General features: G+C 34.8%; 1 protein-coding gene across 1 annotated transcript; it reads left to right on the top strand.

Moving 5' to 3' along the window:
- Positions 1–13947: 13947 nt before the first annotated feature.
- LOC127805848 (E3 ubiquitin-protein ligase PUB23-like) lies at positions 13948–15676 on the top strand. Its single transcript, XM_052342656.1, has one exon. The coding sequence runs from the start codon at positions 14231–14233 to the stop codon at positions 15467–15469; it is 1239 nt and encodes a 412-aa protein (XP_052198616.1). The 5' UTR covers positions 13948–14230; the 3' UTR covers positions 15470–15676.
- The last annotated feature ends 2364 nt before the right edge of the window (positions 15677–18040 follow it).

Here is an 18040-nt window from a genome sequence, read left to right as displayed (position 1 = left end):
AAAATTAATTAAAATAAAATTATATATCAAAGACTAAACTAAATTTTCTTCGGTGCATGCTAAAATCTGAATACCCTTGCTCCTGACAACTAATTAATCCATTTTGATATCAGTCACTATTATTTTTTTTTATTTAGAATGTCCAAATTTTGTCTAACTAATTCTTAAAGATAAGTGACCTTCTCCCTTGATACATCGTCAAGTAACTTCAAATGCGAATACAATCTATATACATATTTAGAGTTAGATAATAGACGCAATCCATGCAAGACTTGTTTTTCAACTTTATTATTATCTTTCAACTAAATATTATTTTTTAATAATAATTTTATTTTTTAAATTATCACACTAATTCAAATTCTAATAATTTATATAAAATTCTGAATACCTTGACACTGTATCATGGTCGTGTGGGGGTGGAGGGGTTGGGGGATCACTCACTATTATTTGACATGTCTCCATCAGTGTACCGTTCTCCTTGCATGTTTCAATGCATGTCACCCTGATGGATAAATTGGCTGCCGCCTCCCAGCTTTGACATTTCTTTCTTCCAAAGGCCTTTGGTCGATTAGAAAAAGTTACTATTAATTTATAAATTGTTTGGTTGCCAAAAAAAAAAGAATGTTATATTTAATATATGTTGTTTTTTTAACATTAAACACTTTTATTAGTTATCATTAAATTAAGCCAAAATTCATATTTTTCTCCCATACTTTTACTCCATCTTTTTTATGTGATCAACTAAATTTTTTATTCTTTTGATTATATTACTGAACATGATTTTTGTATTAATTTAACCTTTATATTTTGACATTTTCTTCATATAATAATTTAATTTTTTTATTATTTTAATTATACTTTTGGAGATGTATTTTTTAATCAATTTAACTATTATATTTTTATGTATAAAAAAAAATAAAATGAGATACCAAAGTACACTTCATACTCTATTCACGTTAAAGTGCCGGAGTTAAAATTGACTTAAAAATATAGATCTAGAAATATAATTGAAATAATAAAAAGTTCGAGTTATTACGCAAAAAAGAGAGAGATAAAATACATATTTTAATTCCTGTATTTGTACGATTTTTTTTCTATTTAAATACTTAAATTTTTTGTTATTTCAGAAACATGCATAAACCTTTTGTTATTTCAATTACACCACTGAAGTCATTGTTCTAGATAAATTTGTCGAAATATACAATTGACTCGAAATTGTATAGTTTAATGGTACAATTGAAACAATAAAAATTTAGAGGTGCAATTAATTTAAAATTGCAGAGTTTAGATGTGCCTTTAAAATAATAAAAAATTTAAATGTCTAAATAAATAAAACATGTAAGTACAGCAGCTAAAATATGTATTTGACAAAAAAAAAAATTAAAATAAGGATTAAATTGACTCGAAAATATAGATTTAATGGTGTAATTGAAATAACAAAATATTCAAGTGTCATACCAAAAACAGATGAAATTATAAAGATAAAAATATATGTTTGACCTTAAATTAAGAATATGACGAACAAAAATAAAAATAAAACTAAAACTGTACACCTATGCATAGGAGGGAGAGGAAATATTTGAATAATTGCACTGATGAACACATTTCCAATCGACTGAAAAAACACTTTCCTAAGCATTGGGCTGGCTTTGGATTCTAAAATTATTAGTAATGGTGACAATCTCATGTTACTCACCAAACTAATAGTTTAGGGTGTTAGAAGCATACTCATAACGTAAACCATCGTTTTAACATAAAAGATAGCATTAGTGATCCCAAGCGTCCCAAGCTTGCGTAATTTGAGATTTTGGGAATATTTTTTTTTTCAACATCATACACACAACATAAGTCTCATGATATACATACTCTCATCATAATTATCTCCCGACAATCCCGATTATACCTTCTTAGCATATCAAAATTTAAAAAATTAATAGACTAAGACATGTATTATCAATCACATCAGCGGAAGCAAGATCGAAACCTCGATGATATATAACCGACAAATTTCTTTTATAATTAAATAACCAAATTGATGTTTCACATGAAAATATCAAAATATTACATAACCTCTGAACATCGTAATCATAGATTAAAACCTACGAAAACTAAACATAACAGCTACATCTCGATAATATTCTTTCCCTTGGCGCCACTGCTTTCACCTGGAACATTTGAATATTTTAGGGACATAATCCAAATTAGATGCTGAATCATCTAAGTGAGAGTTCAAAAACATTTTCATGCAGATATGCAAAATCATATATAAAACCGATAAATCCTGACATGCTCCAGCCTAAGAGAATCCCACATAGCACTTAACCTTAATCGGAGAAAATGCAATCTCTCTAAAGGCGACACGACCACATCGACCCATTGACAAACACAATCCTGCTTAAGGGAGACAACCTTGACATATGAACCCGGGAATCACCCCATTGTCATTGTTAGGCATTACGCTCCAACTCAAAAACATTCTAAAACCTAACGCAACCCTAGCCCCGAGAGTGTCACATCAGCACTATCCCCGGAATCAACGACACCTCGATATTAATGCTATTTCTCAAAGGAACCTGGGGTGGTTTCTACTCTCCGCCCCTTCCACTTGAGCCAACGATTGGCGTGGTATCCACTCTCAGCCCCGCCACTTGAGTACCGCAGGGTGAAGTCCGTCTCAGCCCCGTCCCAAGTGGGTCAACTAGCATTAACCCTTGGCACGCATCCTGAGTGCTGTCACTTGAGGGCTATGTCACAGGTTAACAACCCACGTCTCACATGGACAACACAACATGCTAATGCCGAAAAATCATAACATGCATAAAATCAACATCTCAGTGTATGAAATTTACCGTACGAAATCTAATACAGGTGTAAATAATCATTTGGAAAACCATCAATAACCTTAGCCATGGGGATGAACACTCACAGTAAACTATGCCACAAACAAGTTTTTCGATAGAACCACTCACCTTTAGACCCAACTTGATTTCCTCAAAAAGAGCGATATACCTCGATTTGCATGCTCACCTCGATTTGCATGCTTATCTCGAACTTCGCACGAGTCACTACACCTTAAGCCGTAAGGCTCCCTAATCATCATATTTATCCAAAAATTATAATTTTTTCCTTAATTTCCTTACATTTTCCTATTTTTCTCCCATTTTTTTCACTAATATTCCAAAATAATTATCTACGCAACTATTTTGTCAAATGTTTTTACATAATAATTCATAAAATAATTTTATGAAAATAATAAAAAAATCCAAAAATACCTGATCCCTCATACGCCTTCACGCGCGGGCGAGTGGTGCTGCGCGTGGCAGCCGCGCGTGTACTGCACGCGCCCTTTCTTTTCCGGCGAGTTGGTTGCCGGCCGGTACCGGAATTCACCCCCGATCACACCAGCTGAAAGCTCTCTTCCAGTTGATCACGATGGCACCAACCCCCGGCCAAAACCACACCGAAAAACCCTCCGATCGAGCAGTTTCAGGCGCGGCACGGCGGTCTGCCTCGCTTTTCCGACGAGCCTCCGAAACCCCTTCAAATCACATCGAAAACTCACGAAACTTACCAGAAATTCTCCTCTTACCTCAAGGATCAAAAGCCCTTCATTGGCTTCCCTCAATTCGCCCTCAAAACCGAGCTATTTGATGCTCTAAATTGGGCCAAAACCCTTGGCTATTTATAGGCCAAAACCGACCCCCACGTGGCTAATTTCTGGCAAAAACTTCTCCCACACGCCTCCTAGACCAACCTTGGCCATGCCCTGATAAGATTTGCTACCCAAATCTCTGGTTTTTCAGGCCAAAATCTCGACCAGATCTGCCATGCTTTGGCAGATTTTCAAAAATTACAGTTTGGCCCTCTTGAGATTTTTTTTTGCATTTTGGTTCTTATCCTCAAGCCCCTGATCTTTCTAGGACTATCACTAAGACCCTCAAGATTAGTAATTTTCGTTTCTCCCTTGAAACTTTCAAAAAATTACCGTTTTGACCTCCCTCGGGCAAATTTAGAAAATTGCACTTAGGCCCGATTGATCGTTTTGATCCTAAATCCACTTGATTTAACCCGAAATCACTTAAGGGTTGTTCTATACATAAAATATTAGTCACTGACACGTTCCATTGACTTTTCGAACGTCTCTTACGTTGATTCGATTTTCTTAACCCGATTGATAGCTGTACCGAAAACTGATCCCGATCCAATTTCTTTCATTACCAAAAATCATAACTTATATTACTTGATGATGCTATACCATTTTTCTTAATTATCTAAGGTCCGAGGTACTCTCTTCGGTCCATTCGACGATTTATTTTACTTTTAAACCCACTTTTTGGTATTTTAAATTCATCTAAATCACGCAGTGATCTTATACAGAAATGGGGTATTACAATAAATATTTGATGATAATAATTTACTTTTTGATTTTTTAAATAAAATGAGTATTGGTATGGTGATAAAATTATTTAGAAAATCAGTTATTGTTTTAAGGTCATAAGTTTAAATCTTATTAAGATAATTAATTTTTATTTAAAAAATACATTTAAAAATTTGAAATATTTTATTTATAGAATTTTATATTACTAAAATATGATAGCATGATTGTTAACTTTGGACGATCAAATCCAACATAATTCTCAGGGAAGTTCATAAATTGATGGTTGATTCTAGTATTCGTTGTTTATTCCTATAGTTTAGATGGTTTAATAACTAGAGATTGACATTACAAATATCAATACTCATGTGAAATGATATTTTGCGCTATGAATATGCTTATGTATTCTAAGTGATCCTTAAAGAATTTATTTTTTTGTCTAAATGGATTTAGAATGTGATGTTGATAAAGATTTTTCCTAACGGTTATACATATTCTCTTAATGTTAAGAGAATTGTATATTTTTATTAATTATTTAGATCTTTCTTAGTTTTTCATTATGAGACTCGATATATGCCCTAATTTAAAACTGTATAGATACAACTAGGATTGGCAATGATTGGTTTGGAATGTGTTTTTCAAACCAAACCATTAATAGTAGTTTAACAATCTTTCAAATCATAACAAAACTAGTGTATACTTGAAACCACCTAAATTATAACTTACTAGTTTAAAAAAAATAATATAATAGTGATTAATGTGTATTTATATTATCGATAAATATAGAAATTTAAGACCATTAATTAATTGTTAATATACATGAATTAATAAAAATAATTAAAAATTATTCAATTGTGTAAAAAATAACAACCACTTCTTTTTCTTTTTATATCGCCTCATCACGAACGCTCACCTACTAGTCCTAAAATATGGCGAAAGAGATTAATCAAAAAATCAGGTGGCTTTCGAGTTTAATCCTAAAGCAACACTTTAATTATGACAGAATAAGTTTCAAACGTGATCATCAGATCTACCAAATTATACCCCTAAAAGCAACAACTACTCTCTTTTAATAAAAATGAAATGTTATGTTATCCAACATCAATAACCTAATCCTTGCGCGATACAAATAAACGCAGAAAAAGGTTGGGCCCCATACCCCTACCACTCACCCAAACGCCATCGACATATCAAAAACAACATATCAAAGCCCTTGAATAGGATGGTAGGCACCTCCCTATCCCATGGCTAACAATGGTAGACTAGTCACCATGCATTATTAATTTGTTTTCTTTTCAACCTGATCATTAAATGATCCGATGTGACATATATATATATATATAGCTCAAAGGTCAATGAACGCATTGCAATTTGTTTTCTTTTCAACATTTCATTTAATGATCCGATGTGACATATATATATATATATATATAGCTCAAAGGTCAATGAACACAATGCAATTTGTAAATTAAGCTTTATATAAGTGGCAAGAACTGCAAAAAATGAAGTGGGCTTCTTATAGTCACTCACAGCCACAAGCTGTCAGACCCGTATTTTTCTTTGGAGATAGCTTCTTTTTGCCAAATCCTACTTTTTCTTCTTGAATTTTACATGACATGACTATTATTTCTTGAACTTTAAATTTAATATATTAAATATTTAATTTTTATAATTTATATCTATTAATTATGTAATTAATATTAAATTTATAATAAACATGCATTAATCACATAAAAATAATAAAATAACAAAACACCATGATCAACGACTACTGAATTACAAACTCATCAATAAATAAGTTGTGGTCCACTAGTTGGAGTGGAAAAGCGTGAGTCAATCGAGGGTTGTAACTCAGAGCAAAGAAGAATGGGAAGAATGGGTTGGTTGCTACTTGTAGGTCGCTAGTTAGGGCAAAAAAGAATGAAAAATGTTGGTCGATTGAAAGTCACTAGTCAGAAGAGGAAGGGTGGGTCACTCATGACTCACGAGTTGCCACTTAGAGCAAAGAAGAAGGGTTGAGATCGGTCAAGTAGGCGACAGTTGACAGAGAGACTCTGTTCTTCCATTTGGGTTAACGAGAAACAGGATACGGGAACAAAGATAATAGTAGAAAGTAAAGGGAAAGGCGAAAAAAAAGGATCGTTTCAATTGATTCTTCTGTTGTTCTTACTTTCTTTTATTTTTCTTCTTTTCAACTCACCTAACATGTAACTATCGAGATCGGTCGAGATGGCACCTGCCAACTAAAGACTCAATTCTTTCATTTGGGTTAATAGGAGCAAAGACGACGGCTAAAGATAAAGAGAAATGCAGAAGGAATGATCGATTCATTCAATTATTCTTTTTTTTTTCTAACTCACTTCATATGTAACTCATGCGTTATTCTAAATCAAATTAGGTAATCAATAAGTTTAAATTATAAATGCTAAGTATTCAATAATTCAAATTTAAAATTCAGGGGTGATAGATATTTCATGTAAATTAAGTTCCAAAAAAAAAAAAGAATTTGGCCATACTTTTTTTATTTAAAATTAAGAAAAATGACTATCTATGCTTTTTTTATAAAGAGACAGGACCTATTTACAAATAGTTCTAGCCTTATACTTAAAGCAAAAAAGTACAACTTTCTAATGTAGCTAGATATATCGTACTTTTGCACATTATATAAATGGGTGAATCTATGTCAATGGAACAAAATTGATTCTCTTATCCATCTCTCTTCCTCTCAAAATACATGCAGCTGTTCTAAAAGAAAATATTCAGAAATTGTCAGTTGCAAATTTCTGTGACTTTAATAACTTAATTTTGGAGGTGATTAATTTATTGTTAACCATGCAACAATTCTAAGTGTTACACAAATGTGTGGTTCTGAGCACATTAATGCTAAGCATTATACAAAATATCAAAACCCCACATCCAGATAACATTTTCATTATCTTATAAGTAAAATGTGTGGCTCTGAACACTTCCATCCTTATCAGCATGCCCCATGGTCAATTGTTTGAACACAACCTACCTCCTCATCCACATATACATTGGCTTCTATGTCAATGGCTACTGTAATAAACTTCAATCTCTAAACCCCAAACCTCCTATCTATATGCCATTATTTTCATTATATTATAAGTAAAATGTGTGGTTCTAAACACATCCATCCTTATCAGCGTGCACATGGCCAATTGTTTGAACACAGCTTACCTCCTCATCCACAAGTAAATTTAACTTCTATGTCAATGGTTGTTAAGCTAGAGACAGCCTTTTTGTGAAGCAACAATGGATGGTCAATGCCTCTCACTCTCACTTGCCTTTTTATTAAATTTTGATGTGATTTCATGTTATGGTAATTTTAGATTAAATGGGATGAAGAGCTTAAATGTTATACCTAACTTTGTAAATGTTAAATAAAGTTATATTAGGAATGACAATTTGATTAAATTTTTATATATACACATTATTTATATATTAGCATTTCATATTATTATTTATATTTCAACTTATAAATAAATTATCAAGTTTTTAAATGATCAATATACATTAAAAATCAAGAAAAAAAACATTACAAACGTTATTTTGATTAAATTTTAAGTTTGCAATATTTTTTTTGGATGTTTTAATCTCCAGTACAAGAAAATAGTCGATTCTGAGGTAGATTTTTGATTTGAGAAGAATTTTGAAATGAATTTTATTAATTTGTTTCAAAATCCATCTTACATTGACTATTTTCTCATAATGCTTAATTATAGATATCTTAGTTAGATGTTATAAATAATTCATATTTTAATATTATTTTAATTAATCACTTGTTTGAATAAAGTTGAGGACAAGTTTAGGGTTAATTTAGTGTGATTTGAGAAACTGATTCCCATAAGACCTCCAAACCCTGTAGAGATGGGTTGGAGTTGATTTTTCTCTCCCGAATCAAGTTTGAGTTTGGCTTAAAACTTTTTTTTTATAAATAAAAAATATATAAAACAAAATACAATAAAAATAGACTACAAATTAACTAAGGTCAAAGTAAATCCCGGACCACCAAAAAATCAGGAGATCGAAACGAAACAACAACGATCACCCTAAAACTTGTAGAGATGAGTTTGGGATTTTGGATTTGGGGTCATGGATAACACTTCCCGCCTCCAACCCATATTACACCCCATTTCTAAGTTAATCGTGCATTACTTCATAAGTTAAACAATGAGTTAAGTAAGATATGATAGCAAAAACGACATCCCTTGAACAATAATTCAACTTAATTAATGCAACTGACAATATTATGAATATTTCAACAATGGATGGATGGAAGGAATTACCTTGTGACTTAATGCTTGGTCAATGTTTACCTCCTAAATTGAGGACAATGTCTACCCTATTAGATGGCATATTTGGTGGGTATTTGACAAATTCATATATTATGGGATTGATAACTGAACAAGTATACATAGTCATGCAAGGATACTTAGTAGGCCCTCAATCCAAGATTGCACTCAACATGGATAATGGCATAACTCTAGTCTCATGATGAATTTTAAAATTTACTCCAATCAGTTTTTGAGCTTTCTAAAATTAGTTAAGACATTCCCTGAACTTTAGCCCTTTTAAGGGGTATCATTATTAATTTTAGAAAGTTTAGAAACTGATTGGGTAAATTTTGAAGTTCAGAAACTATTTGGATTAAAAGACAAAGTTCAATAAGAGTATGGTCAATTTACAAAAATAAGAAGAGGTAAATTACAATAGCTTTGAGGTTTGGCAAAAAGACAAAAATACCCTTAACATTTTAGAAATGACATTAACTTCCTTTAAATTTATAACTCTATCTACACTTCCCCATCATCATTAAGATTGTTAATATGACAAAAATACATTTACATTATCTCTCTCTTTCTCTTTAAGCTCTTCATCTATCCAACCAACTAATCAATATCTAACAATTTGTCGATCTCTTCATCTTTTTCTCTATTTCAACAATGACTAAACCATCATAAACCGAAGCAATAGAGGCAAACATATAGCCAATATTTGGCTAGTTCTCAATAAGAGAATAAAATAAGGAAGTAGGGAGAAAATGTGAGAGTATTTTCATCATATGAAAAATTTTAACATCTTTATGTTGTGCCATTCCTTTCAAGTAGAAATATTTTTCACTCGGAACATTTAGGCGGAACTAATTTCCACCCGGTTGAACGGGTATACTTACCCGGGTGAAGCAAGAAGAAAATGAAGCATCTACCTGAGTAGAGCCCATGCTCTGGATGGACTCCACCCGAAGTAAAACTGAGGTAAATAATGCAATTCATTTGGGAGGAAATCGACATGGGGAGTCAACCTTACTCATTGGGCAACCAGTCGTGAGGTTCACCTTTACCCAGACCATTCTCTAGGCTACGTAAATCCTCCAAGGGAATTCCTCTCGTGCCCATCTAACAGCTATCACTCTCGTGACGCGACACATGGCTAGCTAGTACGAGATTCTCAATGTAACATCCCGCATCGAGTTATAGGAAGGACTAAAACAATTTACCTTGATGGACCTACGCGAACTTCTTAGGGGTCACCCATCCTTAAGCTTCCCCAGCTCAAGCACGCTTAACCCGGGAGTTCTTTGTCTACATTAAGTCTAAAATGAATCCAACTGGTATTATTTCTTTCCTTACTTATCCTCGATATATACTATCATTTTCTGGGCTATTGAGATATTATACTCAGGACTTGTGCTTATAAATACCCAACTTCTTGATAAAGAAAAGGATTTTTTCCACGTAAGGTAAATTGATTTCACTCATACGAAGTATCATTCCTCATCATTTGAATTACCCATTTTGCACACATTCCACGTAAAAGAACTTAATTAAATGTCCACCTGGAGCAAATTCTACTACTCGGTATTGACTTAAGCAATGGAAAACCTATGGGGGTAAGGAATCATCGCGTGCCTTTTAACTTGTATATGTGATTTTAGCCCACCTGGAGCACACCAAACTCCACCTGGAGCAACATTCCTTCCCGAAGCACTAGTCTTCTTATAGCTTCTCTTTCTTCCCGGAACACTAGTTCTCCCAAAGCATATCCTTCTTTCTAGAGCCCCCATTTCCTCATAGAGCCTATCATTTCTCCCAGATGACCCTTTTTTCCAAAGCCTCTACTTTCTCCCAAAATGACCTTTCTCTCGGAGGCTTTTTTTCCTCCCGGATGACCCTTTGTCTTGGAGCCTTTATCTCCTCCTAGAACATCTATGTAGGGGTGCAAATGAGTCTAGCCAAGCTGAGGTTCTCTTAGCTTAACTCTGCTTGACAAATTTTATATATCACAGGTTCATGCTCGAGTTCAAGTCAAGCCTAGAAGTTTGGCTCAAACTCGAGCTCGATTAGCATAACCTGAGCTTGAGCTCAGCTCGTCAATTTGATTGACGAGTAGAGCTCAAACTCAAGCTTAGGCTCAAGTAAGCCCTAACCTGAGCTTGGGCTCGGGTTTGAATTTATCAAAGTTTTATTTTAAAAAAACCTAATAAACTGATGTACAATAAAAATAAATATCAATACGATAATCAACAAAAATAACTAAATAAATCCAACTTGATAATCAACAAATATAACATCAACATAATAATTAAGTAATAATAGTTTCACACATTACAATAAACATAATATTATTTGTCGTACAAAAAGATAATCAAATTACTTGTCTAGTTATTTTCAAAATACAAACATAATCAAAATTACAGCACGACAAAAATATTTTCAATTCAACTTCAAATTAGTTGCTCCAAATATCTACCTACAATTTGAAATTGTAATATTAATCAGTAATCATAATTATATATCAAATCACATATATCAACCTAGAAAATACCAACACATCAAAAGCTTTCAAGAATCACATACTTTGTTTTGTTTCATGTGACAGAAGAATTAACTATTTGATTATTTAATTAATGTTATTCCATCATATATTTGAATAAAACAAGTATATAATCAATTAATCACTTAAATGTTTAGGTTTCACTTGATTAAAAAAAATTAGTAGAGTACAATATTTTTTAATTGTTACTCAACTAAACATTTTCTTACTTGATTAAAATGATAATTATTCTATTAAATTCATACATTAGTTGATTAATTTTTAAGTCACAACAAATCTTTTTATCAATACATTCTTATTAGGATATTATTATAATAAAGTAAAGTTTGATAATTTTATTAATGTATTTGTAAACAAGCCTATTTACGAGCCAACTCGAGAGCTTCTACTCGAACCAGCTCATGAGCCTATAAGCGAGTTAGCTCGCGAGCCTCTATTCGAGACAGTTCACGAGCTTATAATCGAGCCAGCTCATGAACCTCTATTCGAACCAACTTGCGAGATAACGAGCCGAACTTTACTGAGTTCAATCTCAACTCGTTTACAAATCAAGTTTAAAGTTAGACTCAAACTCGTTTCGTTTATCTTAACGAACGAAGTCGAACGAGCTTTTATCGAGTCGAACACTGAGATGAGCTGAGTCAAGCCGAGCCCGAACGGCTTAGCTCATTTGCACCCCTACGCCTGTGTACTTCCAATGATTGATTGCGGGTAAAACTCCACATTCTCGCATTATATATTCTGATTGTTATATTTTGGCAATTAGAGGTGTGCAAAAAATCGGTTAGCTATAATAATCGATTCGGTTTCGGTTTTTATTTTTAAAAAAATCGGTTCTTCGGTTTGGTTCGATTATTTTGATAAAAATAGCCCAAAATCGAACCGAACCGTGGAATAAACCAAACCCCCCCTCCCCGCGAGAACCAAACCATGACCCCCCCACCCCCACGCGGGCGCAGCACCCCATGTCTCACTGCCATTTCATTTTCTCTTCGTCACTCTCTCTCTTCATCTCCCTCTCCCTCGCCATTTCATTTCATTTTCATCATAGATCTGGCCGCTTGAGAAGACGTCGTCGTCGCCGAAGGAGAAAACAAAGACAAAGACGAAGGCTCTTGCTCTTCGAGGCTTCGTACTTCGTAGATCAGAGAGAAGAAAAGACCCAGAAGGCGAAAGGACCGAACCGATCCTTGGTCCTTCCGTTTGCTCACCCTCATCGTCTCCGACTCTCCTGCACAGGGGGCACCATCACCCTCTCCGATGCCGTCGTTAACGCCGATGCGATGCTTCCTCTCTACATCTGATGCCGACTTGGACCTCTAACACAGTCACACAGCAACGCCGACTTCAATACCTACGACGAGTGCATCTCTCTCTCATCCGATTTCCACCACTGTGCTCGCCTTTCGATAAGTTTTTGGCAACTTCTATTTTTCCAGAAACTTGTTTGAGTTTGTTAACTATGGAATTAATTTTTTAATCTACAAAAAATCAACAGTCCGATCAAAATCATTTTTTGATATATGAATCACCATGGTTGGGAGAATTCAATGATCGGTTCCGATCATTGGAATCACCAGCCGACCAGGTGGCTGGCAATAACAGATGTTTGGTCTCTTTAGTATTTTTGGTTGGTTCGGTTTTCGGTTCGGTTCGGTTATCATGATTTAGGTTTCGGTTAGTGGGGTTAGTCGGTTTGGTTCGGTTCGGTTTGGTTATTATATGCTGGTCAGTTCGGTTTGGTTCATAATTTTGGGCAGTTCAATTCGGTTATAACCGATTACACACCCCTATTGGCAATAACAATTTGAAATGACACTAATTAACGAGAAAATGTAACTAAAATTTATAAAATGATGAGGTCTTTGCCGTTTCTTAAATATCAAAAATCTGATCTTTTATTAAATTTCAAGCGTGCTTAGTGAAATTTATATTTAAAAAGAAACTTGCAATTATAGTTTTGTTGTATACGTAGATGATCAGGATTGATGATTAGGCAGGAAAATAATGCTCTCCATTGTGTAATAAAAATGCAGAATCTGCAGATAGTTTACTAGTAATTTATTATTTTTCCATAATAATAAATTTATCTTATTTTTCATTTTTGGAGTTGAATTGTGGAAAGCTAGCTAGAATTAATGTTCATCCCACCCATATCATGATTAGGGAATTCAGTTCCGTTTTCAAATTTAGATGATCAAGGTCTCAAATTTTAATTATTTTAGTAAATATTAAATGTTAAATCTAACTCATAATAAAATACATGAAAACTCAATTGTGACATTTAATTAAAATGATAGATTATATTATATATCATATCAATATAAATATATAATCCATTAGTACGTACAGAGTGACACTCTTAACATTTTTAGAAATATTAACACCCAAATAAATCTAATCAACACCCGATGAGTCCCCAAAGTGTGTTGTGTGTGTGTGTGTTGTGCGCGTGTTAGTGACAGTCAGCAGCCCAATATATAAGACTCGGACGATTCTTCCACGATGCTTTGTCGGCGGCAAAATTGGTATCAGGTTTGTGCATGCGATGACTGGCCGCCATTAATAAGAGCACGAGTTAGAGAGAGAAACATCTGAGTTTCCCTCTTCCTAGAGAGAGGAAGTCAAAGGAGGTGGCAATTTACAAAGAGATTTAATTGCCGAAGCGGAAAGCGCACATCCAATTATGACCAGACCCAGTAAAGTTGACATCCTTGAGCCCCTTCAAATGCGTTCACAAAAAGACTATCCCCTTTCTCTCCTCCCAAACACCACACGGCCCCTTCTCGTGTTTTGACTTTGAATTTATCTCCACAGCCCCATGTATATAACCCTACCCTTTGCTTCTCCAAGCCTATCATCAACTCCTATCCAGACAAACAATTTCTCCACATATATATGATCCATCGCTTTGGTTCTTGAATCCATCTTTCACACACACAGATATATATTTGCTTTGAGGTTTCGATCGAGTACTCTTCATCTTCTTGATCGCTTCGAATGGACGAAATCGAAGTTCCACCGTTTTTCCTCTGCCCCATCTCTCTAGAGATGATGAAAGATCCGGTCACCGTCCCCACCGGAATCACGTACGAGAGGGAATCAATAGAAAGGTGGATATTTTCCGGGAAAAACAAGACTTGCCCGGTAACCAAACAAGTTCTTTCGGACCCAGAAGATTTAACCCCAAACCACACTCTCCGCCGGCTGATCCAGTCTTGGTGCACCCTGAACGCCTCCCACGGCATCGAAAGGTTCCCGACGCCGAAGCCTCCGGTCAACAAAGCCCAGATTTTGAAGCTTCTCAACAGCGCAAAATCCCCACAGAAACAGATGAATTGCCTCCGAGAGCTCAAATCCATTGGCTCCGCAAGCGAGGCCAACAAAAGGTGCATAGAATCCGCCGGTGCAGTCGACTTCCTAGCTTCACTTGTCAGCTTCAAAACCAATGCTTCAGCCCTAGAAGAAGTACCATGCGACGATGCCTTTGAATTCACAAGTCCCGGCAACGAGGCCCTGAGAGTTCTCTACAATCTCCGGCCGTCCGAAGCCAGCCTCAAGTCTCTCTCCAATAGCGGATTCACCGACTCCCTATTGCGCGTAATGCAAAGAGGAGACTACGAGTCCCGCGCCTACGCAGTCTTCTTGATGAAATCGATCCTCGAAGTCGCTGAATACCCGCTATTAACAAACCTGAAACCAGAGTTCTTCATCGAGATAATCCAGCTCCTGCACGATCAGATATCGTCCAAGGCCTCAAAAGCTTCTCTTCAGCTCCTGATCAACGCCATTCCCTGGGCCCGGAACCAGGCTAAAGCAGTGGAGGCCGGCGCCGTGCCGGTTCTCGTGGATCTCCTCGTCGATTCGCCGGAGAAGAGGATCAGCGAGATGATCCTGGTGGTGTTGGATCTGCTCTGCCATTGCGCGGAAGGGAGAGCGGAGCTGTTGAAGCACGGGGCGGGGTTGGCGGTGGTATCCAAGAAGATACTTAGGGTTTCGAGGGTGGGGAGTGAGATGGCGATGAGGATTCTGCTTTCGGTTTCCAAGTACTCGGCGAGTCCCAGCGTGGTTGAGGAGATGCTGCAGCTGGGCGTGGTGGCGAAGCTGTGCCTGGTGCTTCAGCTGGATGCTGGCAACAAGGCCAAGGAGAAAGCCAGGGAGATCCTGAAGCTGCATGCTAGGGCTTGGAAGGACTCTTCATGTCTACCACTCACCTTGCGCTCTTCTTATCCATCTTGAGAGGGAGATAGAGAGGTTTGCATTTGTGTACATAATATAGTGCTAATTGGTTTAGCATTGGAACATTAGGATTTAATCCAGGGAACAACAAATAGTGTTGCCTGATTAATTTTTGAAGTAAAATTGTTGAAGCAATTAAAGCAGCTAGCATGTATATATATATATATATATAGTCTGTGGTGTATTACAAATTAAAGAATTAACCAATTGTACCTCGTCCCAGTCATTTTCAAAATCTATATGTTCTTGAAGGTTCTTGATTTAGATGAGTTTAAGACTATTAATTATTAAAAATTATAATACACGTGAATTATTATTATTATACTATTGAAAAGTAACAAATTGTATATTGTTTGTTGATAAGTAATAATAGATAGAAAGATGATGATTTTTTTATTATTATTATTTAACTTAGATTCAAGAAATAAATTAACAAAATTCAACTCCAATATCATAATTTCGAAGATTTTGACCATAAGTAGAACTTGGGGTTTATTTCAATTCGATCCAATAGATTCGTCACTAGCCTAATTAAAACACATTAATCTTGGAGATAAATCTGTATGTCCCTAGCTACCCCTTAATTTCATTTATATACAAGTCAAGTCCCTAGCAAATAAACCATCATCTAACTCATAAATGTTCACTGCATGTTAATTTACTGCTCCTATTCCTTACTAACCTTAGCGTTAGAGTCCTGTAAAAAATTATCTTGTTATCATATATATATATATATATATATATATAAAGCTTGTCCATATACATATTCCAATTGATGGGATCAATATACCAAATCTCTACTTGTGAAAATTTATGAGAAAACAAAATAATTAGGCAAATACCAAGTGCAATTACAAAAGTAAACGGGACAACTAATTTACGTGAAAAATCCCTTAATATGAGGAGTAAAAACGACGGGACCGAAGTCCATCCAAAAATTCCACTAATTTCACCAAATTCAAATTATAAAATTCTCTCAACAGTCACAAGAGGCAAGAAACAAAGAATTCCAGCCACCAAATCAAATCTCTATCGTCCAGATCCTAGAATAAGAAGTCTCGAACATACCCTCAAAATTTCAGATCAATCCAAGCACAAATGACAATTTGATCGGCTATTTAATCACAACTGCACAAGCAAGAACGAAAATCTGAATTTCTCCCAAAGTTGTCATTTTTCTTTTATTATTTTCTTCTTTTTTTCTCCACCTATTATGCACAAATTTTATACTCTAAGAGGCTCAAAAAAATTCTAATTTATTAATAATATTTTAGTCCCATAAAATAAAAATATTAGTAAAAGAAACTGGACCATTCTTTTACGAAACACTCCAAACATTACCATACCATTATTGGGCCATCCTCCAACTAGGAGGAAACCCAACCCAACACCAATTACCAAATTATTAATACATATTCCAATTACCTTCTAGAACACATAAAAAAAAAAAAAAGGGGGAAGATTATTCCAATTACCTTCTAGAACACATACGAACAAAAAATATATATATAGTCTAAGTTGTTCTAACATGTAAGTAATTAAGGATGTTGAAGACTGACTAGAGTCCAACGTTGAATTAAGAATATATTAATTAATTAGGCAACCAGGGGCCTCTACCATTGATTAATTTAATCGCCATATATATATATATATATATTATTATGTTAATTATAAAAGATCATGAAGAAGCAGCGGTCCATTGCTCTTTCAAATTTCGATGATCATGCCTTCTTTTTTATGGTTGGTTTTTCTTCCTTTTAGGACCAAAGACTAGTAGTCACCCGGCCCATTAATCAATCATTAGTTCCTTTCATTCTTTTGACATCAATACGAAACGAGAACATTCTTTTTCCATCTATACACAAGTCGTGCAAAGGAGAAGGAGCTAACATTTCTATTCCGCTCTCCTTGCCAACAGACGCATGTCGCGTATCACGAATTAGAGGCTAGACGCTTGGACGGCTCGAATCCGCAAACGACTCGATAATCTAAATGTTAGATTTATTTATTTGTTTGTGAATGATTTGATTTCGACGTTGATCCAATCGCCGGGATCGGGGTAAGGTTCAAAATTAATTTCTTAACCACCCATAATTATATATAAATTAATTAATTAATCAGCTGCATACGTCGCTAGCTTTTCACAAATTAATTAAAGAAATCATGCATGTTGGTGGAGAGATTCAATAATGAAGTGTGTAAATGATCGTGTTCATAACTAATTACAAACCATAGACATTGCGCTCTAGTGATAACTAATTAATTAAGTCATTGATTGGGAACTTAATTTAATTAAAGTAGCTTAGACAAGAAAAGCACTAAAACCATGGATCGAGACTCCCACGTACGTATGGGATCACACAATTAGGAGAGGTTTGAATGGGATTGATCGAAATTGAAATTAATAAAAATTTTGAATTAAAGTAGACCATATAAAGACTAAATCGAATCGAGTTGAATTGGTTTAGTTTAGTTTGATCTGTATATACGTACATACAATAAAAATATATTACTATATATATTTATGTCAAGTAAATATTATTATATTTAGGGTGCGTTTGATTACAATGG

The sequence above is a fragment of the Diospyros lotus genome, chromosome 7, assembly GCF_014633365.1.
Source record: "Diospyros lotus cultivar Yz01 chromosome 7, ASM1463336v1, whole genome shotgun sequence".
Lineage (NCBI taxonomy): Eukaryota > Viridiplantae > Streptophyta > Magnoliopsida > Ericales > Ebenaceae > Diospyros > Diospyros lotus.
The sequence above is the reverse complement of the archived record's forward strand: the minus strand, read 5'-3'. Positions and strand labels throughout refer to the sequence as shown.

Excerpts from the sequence above, each read along its gene's own strand:
- LOC127805848 (XM_052342656.1), top strand. The coding sequence starts at position 14,231 with ATGGACGAAATCGAAGTTCCACCGTTTTTCCTCTGCCCCATCTCTCTA.